Raw genomic sequence first — 18,777 nt, 5'->3', positions numbered from 1 at the left:
TTTTTAACCAAAACATTACCAAACACCCTAAATAACCGTAATAAAATACATAAGTATTTTATTACGACTATTACGTAATAAAATATTGCTAATGCTTTTTTGCTTCTATCGTAAGCAAACTTGTTCTTTGTTTGATTTTTTTATCCAAACAGATAACAGCTGTTCCATCTCTTCCAATTCTTCGTGTCTTAATCTAATGGATTTTAATTACACTTTTGAGTAGTTCCTGTAATGAAAGTTGTTTTTATTTTCTCTGCATTCTTTCTAATTCTTGGCATTGCCTCATTTAGGCCTGTAGCATGTGCAATACCATATGGTCTTTCATTTCGCTCAAAGTGTTTCACAATTTCATATATTTTTTCTATTGACAGAGGCAGACTGGCCATAAGCCTTACCGGGGAAACCCCAGTGGGCCAGAGGCCGGTGTGATTTTGGCCATAAACGCTAGTATGAGGTCACTATAAATTTTCCAGGGTAAGAATTTTTGACCCAGTCCGCCTCTGTTTATCGATATTGCTTTTCTTTTTCTCACTGAATCTGTAGTGTCTTCATCAACACTTCCTTTTAAGTATTTTACTCATTTTTAGGGAATAAAGCATAATTACAAAATAAGGAGGCATGCTTGATACACAAACAAAGCTGCACGCGTGTAGCAACTGAATAAACAACACCATAAAGGCAGAGACACTATTAACACCTCACATTTTACTAAAGCACATTTCTGGGGATAACTACCATAAAACAATAAAAACATTTCCAGTTGCGTTTCTGCTAGTGGAATCTGTTATAAACTGGTAGTAAACTCAATATAATTGCATTTGCAATAATACCGATAGCTGGAATTGTGTGGGTTTTACGTTATTATGGTGAAATGTGTTTCTCCTTCACTGATATAAAAAAAACAAATACATTTTCAGAATCTTCTCTTCATTCCTATCGTGTTGTGTTCAGTTGGGGTGATTCCATGTTCGACTGCCATTTGTTGTAAAAACAAAGGAGAATCGTGCATAAGCGAATTCGGTTCGTTCGTTCCCCTATTTATAAATCGTGTATGATCAAATTTGTGTAGTGTAAACACATGTTATACGAGGACTGACTGTATACATTGGAATTTTCATTTTTCAGTTAATATAACGCTAGCCAGTACTAAATTTTTTCAAAATTTGTTGCACAAGTTATCATTCAATCAATATAATGTTAAATTATGCAATTAATTTTTGCTTTAGATTGCTTAAGTCACATTTATAAATAATAGAAAATTTTATAATATTGCACTTCCCACACTCGGCTACTTCATAATACTACCAGGCTGGCAAAACCTTGAAATTTAACACTGACAAATGCAAAGTACTGCAGATGGGTAGCAGTACAGTCAGTCCTTGTATAGCACGATAGTTGTTCCTATAAACCCTCGTGCAATGCAAAATCATGCAATATATATAACAGGCCCTATGGGAAAAATAGGGTTAGGTGCCGACCACTCAAGGTTAAACACACATTTGTAACAAAATCATTACCAAACGCAATAAATAATCGTAATAAAATACGTAACTATTTTATTACAACTATTACGTAATAAAATATTGCTAATGCTTTTGCTTCTATTGTAAACAAACTTGTTCTCTGTTTGATTTTCTGTCCAAATAGATGACATACGTTCCATCTCTTCCAATTCTTTGTGTCTTGATCTAATGGATTTTATTACACTTTGAGTTGTTCCTGCTATGAAAGTTGTTTTTTTTTTTCTCTGCATTCTTTCTAATTCTTGGCGTTGCCTCATTTAGGCCTGTAGCATGTGCAATATCACATGTTCTTTCATTTCACTCAAAGTGTTTCACAATTTCATATTTCTTCTCTAACAGAGGCGGACTGGTCATAAGTCTTACCAGAGAAATCACGGTGGGCCGGAGGACAGAAATGTGATTTTGGCCATAAACTACGGAAGGAAGGGAATTTGAGTCATCCCCTTTCTTCTAGAGTTTACATAAGGAAAGAAGTCTTTGTTGTTTTTCTTTGCATCCTTTGCCAAGGATTTCTAGTAATCAGACTTTGCTTGCTTAACCTCCTCCTTTGTGACTTGATTACAGACTAACTTATATCTGCCACAGGCTTCTGTGTCACCTGCCAATTTATATGCACCTCACGCATTTTTCTTCTCGGCCAAGAGTATCATTAGTTCATCCAGTGGTGGGATTCAGCCAGGTTGCGTTGAACCTGTTACTAGAATTTCCCGAGGCCACCGAACTTGCCCCTAAAGGCCGTTTCATACTGAACAGCATGCAAGCTACGCTTCTTTTGGCCTATGTTTGGTTTTTCTTTTTTACCTTGAAAAGGGGGAGTAAGGTGATAGAGAACCGGTTATTAAACTTTTTGATTCCCACCACTGAGTTCACTGATATCCATTTAGGTCTAAATTTTGAACAGTATTTCTCAGTTGGTATGAAAATGCTACTAGCTTCCAAGATTAATTCCTTGAATTGCAGCGAATTTATAATTCAGTGTTTTTAACATCATCAATTGAACTCGCTGTATAGAATTTAAAAACTGTCTGAGACCACTGTAGTCACTTTTACGAAAAAAAAAAAAACCCTTCCCTTTACTCTTGATGGTAGTTATTTCTTTAAGTAAATCCACCATCGGTATACCATGATCACTATCACCTAGTGGTTCCTTTATCAGCAAATTCTTAAAGCATGAAAAATCACGGCTGATAATTAGATCAAGAGTATTACTCCCTCTGGATGCCCCTCAAACATGTTGCTGTAGAAAACAATCCTCCAATAAATCCAAAAAAATCTTGCTGCCATGCGAGTGACCAACCCAAAAGTTCCAGTCTATACATGGAAAGTTAGCATTTTAGACTGATATTAGCATTAGTAGAAGCATTTGATGCAAGAAAGCAAGCTTATGCAGCATCAGCCAAAAAAAAAAAAAAAAAAAAAAAACCCACTTCCACTTCACCCCTCTGTTCGTTCAAAATACCTGTCCAGCTGAGCCTTAAACTTATTTAGGCTATCAACTTCCACGACAAGGGATGGAAGTCTGTTCCACCAACCAACCACTTGCTGGCTAAAGGCAAATTTCCGCACGTCTATCCTACATCTGTCTTTCCTCAATTTTAATTTATGCCCTCTCAGGCGATTATTCTGAGCGAGAGGAAGAATCCCATCAGCATTGAGCATGCTCAAACCATTCAATGCTTTATACACCTCTATCAGATCACCTCACTGGTGCCTTAGTCTCCAGACACTGTAATTTGCAAAACTTAAGCCTTTCTTCGTAAGAGCACCCCTTTGTTCCATTCACTAATCTTGTTGCTCTTCTCTATACTCGTTCCAGCAGCTCTACATCCTTCTTGAAATGAGGCCTCCAGACCTGTATACAGTACTCTAGGTGTGGCCTGACCATTGCCTTATACAAGGCAATAATCACCTCCTTATCCCTGCTAGAAAAATTCCTATATATCAGGGGTGGGCAACTTTTTTCGTCAGCGGGCCGAATGAAATTTTTGCATCATGTTGCGGGCCGGAATAGATTGAACGATTTAATAAAAAAAAATCAGAACCTAAAAAATGTTATATTACTTGAATTACCAAATTATTAATGTATTTTTAAAAAAAAAATCTGAATGTCCAATTATCATTGAAAATGCGGCATTCGGCATCAATTTTTCTTTTTTTTTTTAATTGGCTCATTTTATGGGCTATAAATTATATTAAATTAAAATTTGTAATAATTAGAAAAGGCATAAAACATAAAACATCTCGCACCAATATTATTTTTTTCAATAAGAAGTCAAACCCAACGGAACTTCGTTCGATCGATGCTACAATAATAATTAGGAAATAACTCTTTGACGGTGCGTAGAATCACTTGGTTACTGTTGTACTGGCCGCGATTCCCGAGTGAACCGAACGTTTACGGCGAGTGTAGTCAGGTATGGATTTTCTATATTTATGCGTTTACCGAGGGGGCTGGATTCAACATCGTCGCGGGCTGGCTGTTGCCCACCCCTACTATATATCATTGACAACACACCATGAGCTACCCTTGCAGCCCGTCTGCACTGCTCAGAGAACTTCATATCTGCCTACACAACCACCCCCAGGTCCCTTCCATTCTCTACCACTGTCAGTGTAGTACCACAGAGTTCATACGTTGCTCTGGGGTTGCTGTTTCCCATGTGTAGCTACTTTACATTTGTCAATGTTAAACTTCATTTGCCACCTCTCAGCCCATCTGCTCAACCTTTCCAGATCCTGTTGCAGCAGCATAGTCTCAGTAGTGTCCTTGACAACCCTGCCTACCTTTGTATCGTCTGCAAACTTCGACATTAAACTTGATATACCATCATCAATATCATTTATGAATACAGAAAACAATAATGGACCCAACGCTGAGCCCTGAGGGACTCCACTAATAACAATAGTCCACGATGAGCAGTGTCCATTAATTACCACTCTCTGTCTTCTCCCCCTCAGCCACCCCTTTATCCACAGCAGCAATTTGCCTCCAATGTCACACTGCTCCAATTTGTGCAGCAGTTTTCCATGTGCAACAGTATCAAAAGCCTTTCTAAGATCCAAGTATATAATATCAAAGTTATTCCCTGCATCCAGTTCCTTTGTGACTGCATCATAGTATCCAATCAAATTGGTCAGGCAAGACTTCCCCTTAACAAAACCATGCTGTGTCCGAGCTATAACTGAAGTCTTGTCTAAATGATTCTGTAGTGCTTCTTTAACTAGTACCTTCATTAATTTTCCTGGAACAGAAGTTAAACTCACAGGTCTATAATTACTTGTGTCAGCCTTTGATCCTCCTTTGTGAATTGGGGTCACATTTGCACATCTCCAGTCTGCGGGTACCTCCCCTGAGTCCAAGGAAGCTCTCATAATTATGGCTAAGGGTTTGCTTACTTCCTCTGCTGCCTCCTTTAATATAACTGGATAGATCCCATCAACCCCAGGTGCCTTTCTTGTGTTTATCTTCAACAGTTTCTCCTCCACTTTACTCTCAGTTATTACAAGATTCTCTAGCTTACTGCTAGAGTTGAATACACCCCTGGCTTTCCCCTCGCTAAATAACTCCTCATGTGTGAATGTCGATGCAAAATATTCATTTAGTTTGTTAGCTACCTGAGCAGGATCATCAACAGTTGACCCATCGATATCAAGTGGACCAATCTGATTCATCCCCTTCCTTCTAGAGTTTACATAAGTGAAGAACTCTTTGCTGTTTTTCTTTGCATCCCTTGCCAAAGATTTCTCATAATCTGCCTTCGCCTGCCTAACCTCCTTTGTAACTTGGTTACAGATCAACTTGTATCTATCATAGGCTTCTGTGTCATGTGTTAATTTGTATGTATCCCATGCATGTTTCTTCTCTGCCATATGCCTCATCAGTTCATCTGACATCCATTTATGCCTAAACCTTGAACAATATTTCTTAGTTGGTATGTAAAACCTAGTAGCTTCCAAGATAAGTTCTTTGAATGCTTCCCATTTTGCATTTGCTGTTGGTAACATCATCAGTTGGTCCCACTGTATAGAATTTAAATAATGTCTCAGTCCATCGTAGTCGCCTTTACGAAAGCAATAACCCTTCCCTTTACCCCTAATGGTAGTTACCTCTTTGAGTAAATCCCACTTCAGCACACTGTGATCACTGCCACCTAGTGGTTCCTTTATCTGAAGATTCTTAATGCATGAAGAATCACTGCTGATAATCAAATCAGGAGTATTCCTCCCTCTAGTTGCCTCCCGAACATGCTGATGTAGAAAACAATCATCGAATAAATCCACAAAAGCCTTGCTAGTGTGTGAGTAACCAGCCCCCAAACTCCAGTCAATATCTGGGAAATTAAAATCTCCCATTATAAGACTCTCTGATTTACTGGCCCTCTATTTCCCTGTACAGTTTCTTATTATACTCATCAGAGTCATTAGGCCTATAGCACACTCCTACTCTCAATTTTGATCTCCCAATGCTTATGTCACACCAAACTGACTCGACACTGCACTGTCCAGTGATGTCCACTGGCTTCACTTCCTTGGATTTTATGTATTTCTTAATAGCATAACCCCTCCTCCCTTCCTATCCAGTGTATCCTTTCTGTAGACGTTGTACTCCCTAAATTCCAGTTCTGCATTCCTTATATCTGTGTGACACCAAGTCTCTGATATCCCAACAATATCTGCCTTTGATGTTTTGAGAAATACCTCAAATTCATCAAATTTATTTACTAAACTCCTAGCATTGGTGTACACGCAAGTATACATGCACCTATTTCTATTCTTGGCTACCCTAACACAACCCATGTGTTTACTTGTACCGCAGTTTACTTAGAATTCCCATTATAAGACTTTCTGATTTACGGGCCCAAAATTTCTCTGCACAATTGTTCATTGTGCTCATCAGTCATTAGGCCTATAACACACTCCTACTCTGACTTTCTCTTTCCCATTGTTTATGTCAAACCAAACTGAAAAAACTTTGCTCTGTCCACCCATAAGAACTGGATGCACTTCTTAACTAACAGCATAATCCCTCCTCCGGTGCCTCCATAGCCAGGTGGGCAGGAGCAGCAGTGCGTAACACATGCTTCTTGATTAGGCCTCCGTATTTGGTGGGCACGGGGTTCGAGCCCGTGCTTCACCAAATACGGAAAGGTCAGGGAATGACCACCGCATATCCCCGGAGCAATATGACCTTAGTTGCTAATGCTCCTAAAAACCAAATAACAAACAATAGCCCCTCCTCCTCCTCCCCCCTTCCTATCTATCCTTTCAGTACACATTGTACTCCCCAAATTTTAATTCTGCACTGCTTAAATCTGCATGACGCCATGACTCTGATATCCCAACAATATCTGCCTTTGATGTCTTGATCAGCACTTCAAATTCATCAAATATTTCCTATACTTCTAGCATTGGTGTACATGCAAGTATATACACTGATGAGCCAAAACATTATGACCACCAAGTCGTTATGCAAATCGAAGCAAATGCAGGTGAACTACGGCACGTGATTCGGGTAGGGACATGGTATAAAAACACCTGATGCTGAATTCCGTTGATCAGTGTTACTCTTGTTCTTCAGATGGGAAAGGCAGCGGACTTAAGTGAGTTTAACAAAGGCCAAATTGTAATCACCAGACAACTGGGTCAGAGCACATCCAAAACAGCACGGCTGGTGGGGTGCTCACTGTCAGTTGTGGTTAGTACCTACTGAAAGTGGTCAGAGGAAGGGGAACCCACAAACCGCTGGCAAGGTGTTGGACGACCATGCTTCATCGATGCTCGAAGTGAGCGAAGGCTCTCCCAGATGGTACGTGGCAATAGAAGGGCAACTGTGGTGCAACTCACCGGTAATTGGAATGCTGATGACGTGAGTAATGTGTCACAACACAGTACATCGAACCTTGCTAAAAATGGGGCTGAGTAATGATGGCTGCTCCAAGTGCCCATGGTAACCACAGTTCACCAGCGACAGTGCCTACAATGGGCACGTGAGGATTGAAATTGGATATTGAGTTATTGGAAAAAGGGTCGTCTGGTGCGATGAATCACGTTTCCTGTTGCACCATGTGGACAGCCGGGTACACATGCATCGTTTACCTGGGAAAGTGATGGCGCCTGTATGCACAGTGGGACAAAAACAAGCTTTGGGTGATATTCTGCTGGGATACCCTTGGTCCAGTCATCCATGTGCTGGGCACCTAATGTCTACCACCTACCTAAACATTATTGCTGACCAGGTACACCCTTTCATGGCAATGGTCTTCTAGCAGGATAATGTGCCATTCCACACTGCCCAGGTCGTTCAAGACTGGTTCGTGGAACATGAGGAAGACTTCCAGGTATTGCCCTGGCCTCCAAATTCCCCAGACATCAATCCCATTGAGCATCTGTGATTTGTATTGAAACACCAACTCTGATCTGTAGTATCTCAACCACGGATTTTACAGGAGTTAAAGGATCTGCTGGTTACAAGTTGATATCAGATACCACAAGACACATTTAGAAATCTTGTAGAGAAAACTTACATGCCTGGTCAAGTATGAGCTGTTTTGGCTGCACGTGGAGGACCAACATCATATTAGGTAAGTGGTCATAATGTTTTGGCTTATTGGTATATGCACCTGTTCTTACTCTTAGTTACCCTAACACAGCCCATGTATTTACTTGTTCCATTACGACTCCCAGGTGCTCTTGAAATCCCCAGTAACTCACTCTCCAGACTGCTCATTGCAGACAGATTGCTAGCTCGGCTCGTGGTGTTTTGTCAATGATATACAGGAATTTTGCTAGTAGGGATAAGGAGGTGATTAACCCATTGCTTAAGGCAACAGTTCACATCTATTCAAAATGTTATTCCACATTCTGAGTACTGTATACAGGTCTGGAGGCCTCATTTTTGGAAGGAGGTGTAGCTGTTGGAATGGGTGCAGAGAATGAAAATCAGATTAGTAATGGGAACAAAAGGGTGCTCTTACCAAGAAAGGCTCCAGTTCTGCAGACTGCAACATCTAATGCCTAGCCATGTGCGAGGGTGATCTGATTGAACGGTTTTTAGGCTTTAAACAGATTGAGCATTCTCAATGATGATGGTATTCTTCCTCTTATTACCTACATGAGAGGCAAAAATTCAAACTGAGGAAATGTGGTTGCACATTTCCTCAGTTTGAATTTATGGAAGTTTGCAATAGATGTATGGAAGTTTGTTTTCAGTCAGTAGGTGGTTAATTGTTGGAGCAAACTTCCATCTGTTGTTGTGGAAGTGGATAGTTTGTATAAATTCAGGGAAGAACTAGACAAACTAATGGAGGGGATGGACAGGTGATGTTAGAATTTATTTATTTTTTTTTTGGTTAGTATAAGTTTGGTTTCTTGTATCATTTGCCATTACTAATACTAATCACAAGTCACAAGGCTCAATTTTAGACTTTTGAATTACATTATATACTATACTGCCAAAGATATCCAAACTTTGTTGGATTTGAGAATATGAAACAGCCACACAAATATTAGGAATAAGTTGGAAGCAACTGTGCTCATGAAAGAAGAAAGCAGGTCAATGAAACACAGATGAGTGGAGGGATTAAGTTTAATGACTTACAATTGGAAGTCTTTGAATTTCTGAGACAACTCAGCACTGTAGATGACACTTAAATTCCCCTCCACTTGTGCAACTTGAGACCAAATTCAGCGAGAGTAATAAAAGTACGATGAGTTACCACTGCACAAAATATGTTCAGTAAGTTAACTGGCAACAAAAATCATGCATTATTTTTCCTTGGGGGGGGGGGGATAGAGTATCATTGCTACTGCCTAAAAGGTCAATAATATTACTGAAACTTTGTTTTCAAGGACCCCCTTACTTCAATTTAAAATAAAGAAAACTAAATGTGACAAAACTTCATTTTGTATCAGGATAATGCATTGATTTACAATAAATTTTTTGATTATAAAGAAAATGAAAAGTTATCTCAACATACTCCAGAACTGACTCCTTCAGATTTCTTGCCCTTTCCAAACATGGGTACCACAAGGTCAGCTCTGGGACTCTCAATTTTCAGGTAGTCAAAATGCACACCCGGTGTAACCAGTCAAGAATTAGCCTAATAATCACAATATTTAAATACAGGTTATACCATAATCGCTATCTAGGAGAGTGGGTGGGAAGGAAATGACAAGGATTATGTTGAAATTTGACAAATTGGAATGCTCTTTTGCAAATAATAACTGCTTTATCACTAACAGAATTTTCTTTCAGACTGATTTATTTTCACAGTGATTGCAAGATTCTTGTTACATTGCAAAAACATAACTACTGAATAAAAATGATGCAATGTATATTACCTTATTACTTTTATTTCTAAGAACTCTCTTAAACTTTCAATATCAATATTGATTGAAGAGCTTTATGTAATACTTTCTTCTGTTTCTTCCATTGTTTATCTGAATTTGAATTCATAAGATTCAATTCTGCCTTCCCACCACAAAATTTATTTCAAAAATATCTGTAATTTATTTATTTATTTTTTGACTATAGATACATTTAATCTACAAATGCATTTCAGCAATTTTTATATATTTTTTAATAAATATGAGTAAGTGGATAGTTTGTATATTTCCAATATTTCTTGGGCCTGAGAAGTGATTACAACATTTCATTACACAATTCACTGATTCCAGTTCTAATTTTTTTTATTAGGTTCACATTATTTTAAAAATAATTCACGACAAACTCCTCACCTCCAGAATTCGCCGGTGAGTTGGATTCATTCGGGCCAGCAAGCGATGACTACGAGCATTTGTTGTTGGTTCCTGAGGAATGGGAGTGGCAGCAGATGCAACACCAAAAAGAGTAGAGTTAGGTGGTGGTGGTGGTGGAGGAGGAGGATGTGGGGGTGGAGGAGACTGAATACTAGGAGGAGGAAGAGGTTGGGAAGCTGAAGAAAGGTATGGCAAACGAAAACATGCTTCAGGAACTGAAATAAAAGATATTTGTATTAAGATAGAAATTATGCCTCTTATGGCAAAATAGATGAATATTTCACTTAAGATAGTGATAAAAATACCCATATTGCTAACATATGTGTTCAAAAGATATTTATGGTATTAGAATTAAAAAAATTATTCATTCTTAAACTCTGAATTTTAAATGTTTTTATTCCTGTTATGATTTTAAGATCGAAAAAGACATTTTCCTAAATATTGGAAGTTTGAAAACAAATGAAACATTACATGATATTTTATAGCTGAATAAACAGAATATCTAAAGTTTTAAAAACTAAGATTTGTCTTTGATTCTGGGGGAAATAATTCATAACGTAGAAGAAATATAATCTCGAAAGTTTCATTTCTCTAAAGTAAAGAAAGTCAAAATTAAAATAAAACTTTCACATCATTATGGCTGCAAAAAGAATGAAAATGAATGTGAATAACTATCACAACAGAAAAATTAATGCAGTATGTATGTGCGTGCACGCACGCACACACACACACACACACACACACACACACACACACACACACACACACTGTGGGAAGATGTAAATAGTTATCCCAATGGACTTACATTGACTGGTATAATTTAGTATTAATATTACATTATAACTTCTTATTCCTTTCTGTAACTAACTTTAAAGGTAGATACAGAGAGGAATTAATCCTAATACATTAACATTTACAAATGTATTAGTTAATATCAAAATGATCCATTAATATCTCAATTTGCCATTCATCCAACATTAATATAGAGTTATGAAAACCTAGAATGAGATAAAATAATTATGATTGCTGCCAGCAAGTTAGCAAGATGGCACCCCTTGCAACCTATATATTCAGCCACAGACTGATATGTTAATATGATCTCTTCTCCTACCGACTGCCACCCACAATGTTTTTCACAGATTTCAGGTAAATAGTACAGTATTTTATGCTGATGCATACCCATTGGGTTTTGGGTTCCAATCCCAGTTTGCTGTAAGTACCAAACACAAAATAATATTAATTTTTCGTCACATATTATTAAAATTAAATGGAATACACCAAATTTGAAAATAGGTAAGTAATAATAGTAAAACTGTTATTGGGACTACAGAAATGGGTGTGCATGGGACTTTCATTTCGTATGGCTATCTGTCTGTTCAAAGCCCTTGACAAAATAGCAGAGATGGCCATGTGGATGAATGTAATTTTTCCATTTCCTCACTAACCCTTTTATATTCTTTTCAAATACAAATTCAAATTTAGTATTTAACTAGCAAAATTGGGATTTAACATTAATCAAAAAATAAAATAAATTTTAAAAAATGGGCGAAACGGCTATTGCTTGCACACCAAATTGCTAGTCAGCACAATTAAGCCTTAATGTCGGAAATTCCTTCCATTCAAGTTATATCCCAGCAAAAACTGATTCAAAAATAAATAGGATCATGCCCTAAGTAAAACAATGAGCATATAATTTAATTGATAACTATTACAATAGCATTAATGGCACATATCTACAACACCAATGTGAAAATTAAAAATTTATTCCTTTATAGCACATGAAACATAAAATAAACAATAAAATGTGTGTATTTTTTTATATATATATAATATTGATCAAAATAAGATATAATGAAATTACTGAAAGTGTTAGCGATCAAAAAAAGGTATTAAAAAATTAAAATTAAAAATATTAAACTGGGTTATGGATCCGGGGTACTACTAGTAATAGCAGAAAAAACCAGCAACCATAATGAAATATAGACAAATATATTATTATTCGTGTATTAGGTAGAGGTGCTGAACTGTCAGGTGTAATTACCATGGAAAAGTTGAAAAAACATGCAAGGTAAAAACAGATTAGCCGAAATAAAAATTTTAATCCTTCTTTTTGGTCTCTGTCAGGTCGGAAGTGATGTATATGTATGCATCCTAACAGAAACAGAGACCCGGCATATTACGGTGGTTCCTACGATTTTGACTGCCGACCCAGTTGAAGTCCTAGGACCCACGGCTTTAGGTACTATCATTTATTTTTATGTTAAACTTTAATTTCATCTTATTTCAGATAATCTGTTTTTACCATGCATGTGTTCTCAATTTTTCCATGGTAATTACACCTGACAGTTCAGCACCTCCACCTAATACGCTGATAACAATATATATATATATATATATATATATATATACACACACATACACGGTTGTGTCCCCATATCTGCTGATTCAATTACCCGCGTTTAACAACGGAAAAAAAGATGAAAAAAACTTAACACGTACTACCAGCATCCAATATGATACTTCCCTTTATTTTTTACAATGTCGCATATGGTTTGGTCACCAACATTATAATGGTTCTTTAGATATTTAACGGATGCACCATTTTCAAACTTTTGAATAATTTCAAGATTTTGTTTAATTTGAAAGCACCACTCTTGCGAATTCTAAATCAAAAAAAATAAATAGTTACTACAAAAAAAATTCTGACATCCCTGACAAATAACAAAACAAAATTTGTCCTTTTGCTGTGCGACGGAACAACAATCGATGCAAGGCACTAAATCAAACTAAACATTTCGTCTCTCTTTTTTTTTTTTTTTTTTGTTTTGAGTGGTAGGTGTGAGAAGGCAGCGGGGGTTGCAAGATAATAGGTACACTAACTTCCCAATGACGACTTATAACACTGGTTCTTGTCGCTTATTCACAACTTACAAAATAAATGTTTATGCCTATTCTAATTATTATTTGAATTTTATGAATTCTGGTTGACTTTCTTTTATTTTAAATTTGGAGTCTTGAAGTATCCCGGTTAATTCAATCCCGGTAAATTGAGTCTGCTGTACTTTATTATCGTATTTAATGTTGGTAATGTCTTACTGTGTGTTTAATTTATTAATTAAACTTTATTATACGTACATATGTAAAAAAAAATCACATTATAAGGAACATAAGAAAGGCTTCTAGGTATTAGCCCAGCCTCCAAATTCCACAGACATCAATCCCACTGAGCATCTGTGGTTTGTGTTCGATCTGCAGCGTCTCAACCTTCATCATCATCATCATCAGCCATTTTCAATCCACTGCAGGATGAAGGCCTCTCCAGCAACTTTCCAGTTCCTTCTGTTTTGAGAACTGGCCATCCATTTACTACTCAAAAACTCATGAATTTCATCTATCCATCTCCGCCTTTGTCTTCCAGGTTTTCTTCTAGCTCCTCTTGGGTACCATTCTGTTATTTTCTTAGTCCATCTGTCATCATGTCTTCGAGCTATGTGTCCTGCCCAAGACCATTTTAGTTCTTTAGTTTTGATAAGAATGTCCTTTACTTGAGTTTGCTGCCTAATCCATGTGTTTCTCTTCTTATCTAACAGTCTGATTCCCAATATAATTCGTTCCATTCTTCGCTGTGTAGTTCTTAGCTTCTCTTCCATTCTTTTGGTGAGTGCCCAAGTTTCACTTCCATAAGTCATGATGGGGAGTATACATTGATTCATTATTTTACGTTTCAGACAAACTGGGATATTGCTCTTCAGTATGTGACTATATTTCCTGAATGCTATCCATCCAAAATTTATTCTTCTCTTTACTTCCAGCCATTTATCATTATTACAGCTAATAACTTGTCCCAGATAAGTATATGACTCCACCTTTTCAATTACTGCTCCTTCAATCATTATTTCCCTTTACGTGGCATACTTGTTCATCATTACTTTTGTTTTAGCCATATTCATCTTTAGTCCAAAATCCTTATTAACTGTGCATAACTGATTAAGATTTTCCTCTAATTCTTTGGGATCGTGGCTTATGACCACAATGTAATCTGCAAATCGTAAATGGTTTAGGTACTCTCCGTTCACATTGACTCCTTTCTGAGACCAGTCTAATCTTCTGAAAGCTTCCTCAAGGGCAGCAGTAAACAGCTTCGGAGATATTGTGTCTCCTTGTCGAACTCCTTTCTCGATTTTAAATTTCCTACTGTCTTTGTCTAGTCTAATAAAGGATGTAGCACTCTCATATATTTTCTTCAAAATCATAATATATGGAGTATCTATGCCTTATCTTTCCAGTGCCCGAAACATTGCCTTATGCTGTATGGAGTCAAATGCCTTTTCATAATCCACAAATGCCAGGCATAATGGTGTTTTATATTCATTTGCTTTCTCCATTAGCTGTGATATTACGTGAAGGTGATCCATAGTTGAGAATCCTGTCCTAAAGCCAGCTTGCTCTTTCGGTTGATTCTCATCAAGTATTCTTTCTAATCTGTTAGTAATGACCCTTGTGAACAACTTGTAGATATGGGATAACAAGCTAATTGGTCTATAATTTCCAATTTCTGATTTATCTCCTTTCTTATGCAGCAAAACTATGATTGCATTATTCCACTGCATAGGCATCACACCTTTTCTAATGCACTTTGTGAAGAGCCTTGCCAGTTTTTGTGTTATGTCTCTTCCTCCCAATTTTAACAACTCTACAGTAACTTCATATTCTCCCGGGGCTTTCCGATTCTTCATTTTCTTCAATGCATGTTCTACCTCATCAGGAAGAATATCGGGTATGTCGTATATGTTGCTACTTTGCAATCCATCTTCCCCACTGCTGGTATCATTCCCTCGCTCCTTGTATAATTCTCTATAGTAGTCTTCTGCTATTTGAATTATGCCTTCTCTGCTGTTTATAAGTACACCATCGGTCTCAACCTTATAGTAGTTAAAAGGATCTGCTGGTTATGTGTTGGAATCAAATACTGCAAGACACATTTAGAAATCTTGTAGTGTCTATGCCTCGCCAGGTACAAGCTGTTTTGGCTGCACGTCTTGGATCAACATCATATTAGGTAGGTGGTCATAATGTTTTGGCTTATCGGTGTACATACATAATAAATATATACATATATATACATAATAATAAATATATACACATACACCAATGAGTCAAATCATTATGACCACCTACTTAATTATGATGTTTTTCCTCCACATGCAGCCAAAACAGCTCATACTCAGCAAGGCATGGATGCTAGAAGATTTCTAGAAGACTAAATGTGTCTTGTGGTATCTGATGCCAACACGTAACCAGCAGATCCTTTAACTCCTGTTAGGTCCGTGGTTGAGACTCCGTGTTCCAACACAAACCACAGATGCTCGATGGGATTGATGTCTGGGGAATTTGGAGGCCAGGGCAATACCTGGAAGTCTTCCTCATGTTCTGCAAACCAGTCTCGAACATTCTGGGCGGTGTGGCTTGGCGCATTATCCTGCTGAAAGACTGCACCACCAGAGGGGAAGAACGTTGCCATGAAAGGGTGTACCTGGTCAGCAATGATGTTTAGGTAGGTGGTAGATGTCGGAGTGCCCAACACATGGATGACGGGACTGAGGCTGTCCTAGCAGAACATTGCCCAAAGCATGACACCACCGCCACCGGCTTGTTTTTGTCCCACTGCGCATCCAGGCACCATCACTTCCCCAGGTAAACGATGCACACGTACTCAGCCACCCACATGGTGCAACAGGAAACGTGATTCGTCGGACCAGACAACCGTCTTCCAATCACTCATGGTCCAGTTTTGATGCTCGCATGCCGATTGTAGGTGGTGTCGCCGGTGAACCACGGTTAGCATGGGCACTCGGAACAGCATGTGGCTACGCAGCCCTGTTTTTAGCAGGGTTTGATGTACTGTGTGTTGTGACACATTACTCCCGTCACCAGCATTCCAATTACCGGTGAGTTGTGCCACAGTTGCCTTCTGTTGCGATGTACCATCTGGGAGAGCCTTTGGTCACCTCAAGCATCGATGAGCCGTGGTCGTCCAACACCTTGCCAGTGGTTTGTGGGTTTCCCCTCCTCGGACCACTTTCGGTAGGTACTAACCACAGCTGACCGTGAGCACCCCACCAGCCATACCATTTCGGATATGCTCTGACCCAGTTGTCTGGCCATTACAATTTCGCCTTTGTCAAACTTCCGACATCCCTGACATAAATAACAAAACAAAATTTTTACTTTTGCTGCATGACGGAACAACAATCGATGCAAGGCACTAAATCAAACTAAACATTTCCGCTGCCTTTCCCATCTGAAGAACAAGAGTAACAGTGATTAACGCAGCTCAATATCAGGTGTTTTTTATACCTTGTCCCGACCCGTGCACGTACCGCAATTCACCTGCAGTTGCTTCAATTTGCATAACGATTCGCTGGTCATAATGTTTTCGTTTATCGATACATATATATATACATAATATACATATATATATATATATATACACAGTCCATTCCGGTTATTTGGGACACATCGGGACTAGTGCATTTTGGCCCGATTAAGCGGCTGCCCCAATTATCCGAAGTTTCAAGTAAATAGTTAAAAATACAATGTACCCCCCTTTACAATTGGTTCACTGTACAATTAAATCACGTTACGACAAACTCAACATAGTAAAGTACCATTCACTATGCGATATGCAGTAAGTGCTGGTCAGTTTTTTTTTTTTTTTTTTGTAGTTGTTGGCGCATGGGCTTCTGTGGCCATAATGCACTTCCCAAGGTTTTTGCAGTACTTTGATCCAAGCCCCAGGCGGGAATCGAACCTGCAACCTTTGGGTTGCCAGGCAGGAACTATACACACCCGGCTAGCCCGGTCGGCTCCGGTCATTGTGATCACATTTGTGAATTGAATTTTAATTCTATTAAACAGCGATTCTCATTAATGAAAACAGGAGGCATATTATCCACAGCCTATAAAAGCAAAGTATATTAAGCACAAATTTACCCTTTATTACCTTACCAATTAAAAAATTAAATGATATGTGAAATTCGGAAGAATATACGTGACAATCGGAATAATTGGAGCAGAATGGTATTAAGGGTAAGTTGCTACAATGGATAAAAGGATGGTTAAGTGGGAGAAGACAGAGGGTGGTAATCAATGGGTGCTGCTCTTCGTGGACTAATGTTATTAGTGGAGTCCCACAGGGTTCGGTGTTGGGTCCACTGTTGTTTTGTGTATTTATAAATGATATTGATGAAGGTATATCAGGCTTAATGTCGAAGTTTGCAGATGACACAAAGGTTGGCAGGGTTGTTAATGACAGTAATGGCAGTGTGCTACTGCAACAGGATCTAGATAATTTGGGCAAATGGGCTAAGAAGTGGCAACTGAAGTTCAACCTTGACAAATGCAAAGTACTACATATGGGTAGAAATAACCCCAGAGAAACGTACCAACTGTGTGGTACTACACTTAAGGTGGTAGAAAATGAAAAAGACCTGGGAGTAATTGTGCAGTCAGATATGAAGTTTTCTGAGCAGTGCAGACAGGCTGCTAGGGCGGGTCATGGGGTTTTGTCAATGATATATAGGAATTTTGCTAGCAGGGAAAAGGAGGTGATTGTCCCTCTGTATAAGGCAATGGTCAGGCCACGCCTTGAGTACTGCGTACAGGTCTGGAGGCCTCATTTTAGGAAGGATGTAGATTTGCTTGAGCGTGTACAGAGAAGAGCAACACGATTGGTTTTTTTTTTTTTTGATTTGGTAGTTGTTGGCGCATCGGCTTCTGTGGCCATATTGCACCTCCCAAGGTTTTTGCAGTACTTTGATCCAAGCCCGAGGCGGGAATCGAACCCGCGACCTTTAGGTTGCCGGGCAGGTACTTTACCCACTCGGCTAGCCCGGTCGGCAACACGATTGGTGAGGGGAATGAAGGGATTCTCTTACCAAGAGAGGCTTAAGTTCTGCAAATTGCAGTGGCTGGAGACTAGGCACCTGCGCGGTGATCTGATTGAGGTCTATAAGGCCTTGAATGGGTTGAGCACGCTGAATTCTGATGGGAACCTTCCACTTGTTCAGATTACGAACCTACGGGGACATAAGTTCAAATTAAGAAAGGACAGATGTAGAATAGATGTGCGGAAATTTGCCTTTAGCCAGCGGGTGGTTAATTGCTGGAACAAACTTCCATCTGTCGTTGTGGAAGTTGATAGGTTAAATAAATTTAAGGAGGAACTGGACAGGCATTTGGAGGGAATGGTGAGATATTTTTTTTTTTTTGGCTGATGCTGCATAAGCTCCTACACTTGCTTTCTTGCATCATGTGCCACTACTACTACTACTACTACTACTATTAATACGTACTGTAATATGTACATATGAACTAGTTGACATTTCTGTTCACTGACATTTGTGAGTGGGGGGGGGGTTAAAATTTAAAACAGTAAAAAGATAAGCAATCAATAACAAAGAACATGACACACACAAATTGCAAGTAACGCGATACG

At 38.6% G+C, this 18,777-nt stretch overlaps 1 protein-coding gene across 2 annotated transcripts in view; it reads right to left on the bottom strand.

Annotated features, from left to right (window-relative positions):
• LOC150081505 (uncharacterized) overlaps positions 1-18,777 on the bottom strand; it is a 363,757-nt gene that overhangs the window by 205,355 nt on the left and 139,625 nt on the right. For both annotated transcript variants that reach the window (XM_090379341.1, XM_090379342.1), the window contains exon 6: positions 10,260-10,495. In XM_090379341.1, the coding sequence (XP_090235467.1) occupies positions 10,260-10,495 (236 nt within the window). The remainder of the gene's footprint in view (positions 1-10,259; positions 10,496-18,777) is intronic.

The sequence above is a fragment of the Mastigoproctus giganteus genome, chromosome 8 (assembly GCF_048544385.1).
Source record: "Mastigoproctus giganteus isolate SK-2022 chromosome 8, ASM4854438v1, whole genome shotgun sequence".
In the NCBI taxonomy this organism is placed as follows: domain Eukaryota; kingdom Metazoa; phylum Arthropoda; class Arachnida; order Uropygi; family Thelyphonidae; genus Mastigoproctus; species Mastigoproctus giganteus.
The sequence above is the reverse complement of the archived record's forward strand: the minus strand, read 5'-3'. Positions and strand labels throughout refer to the sequence as shown.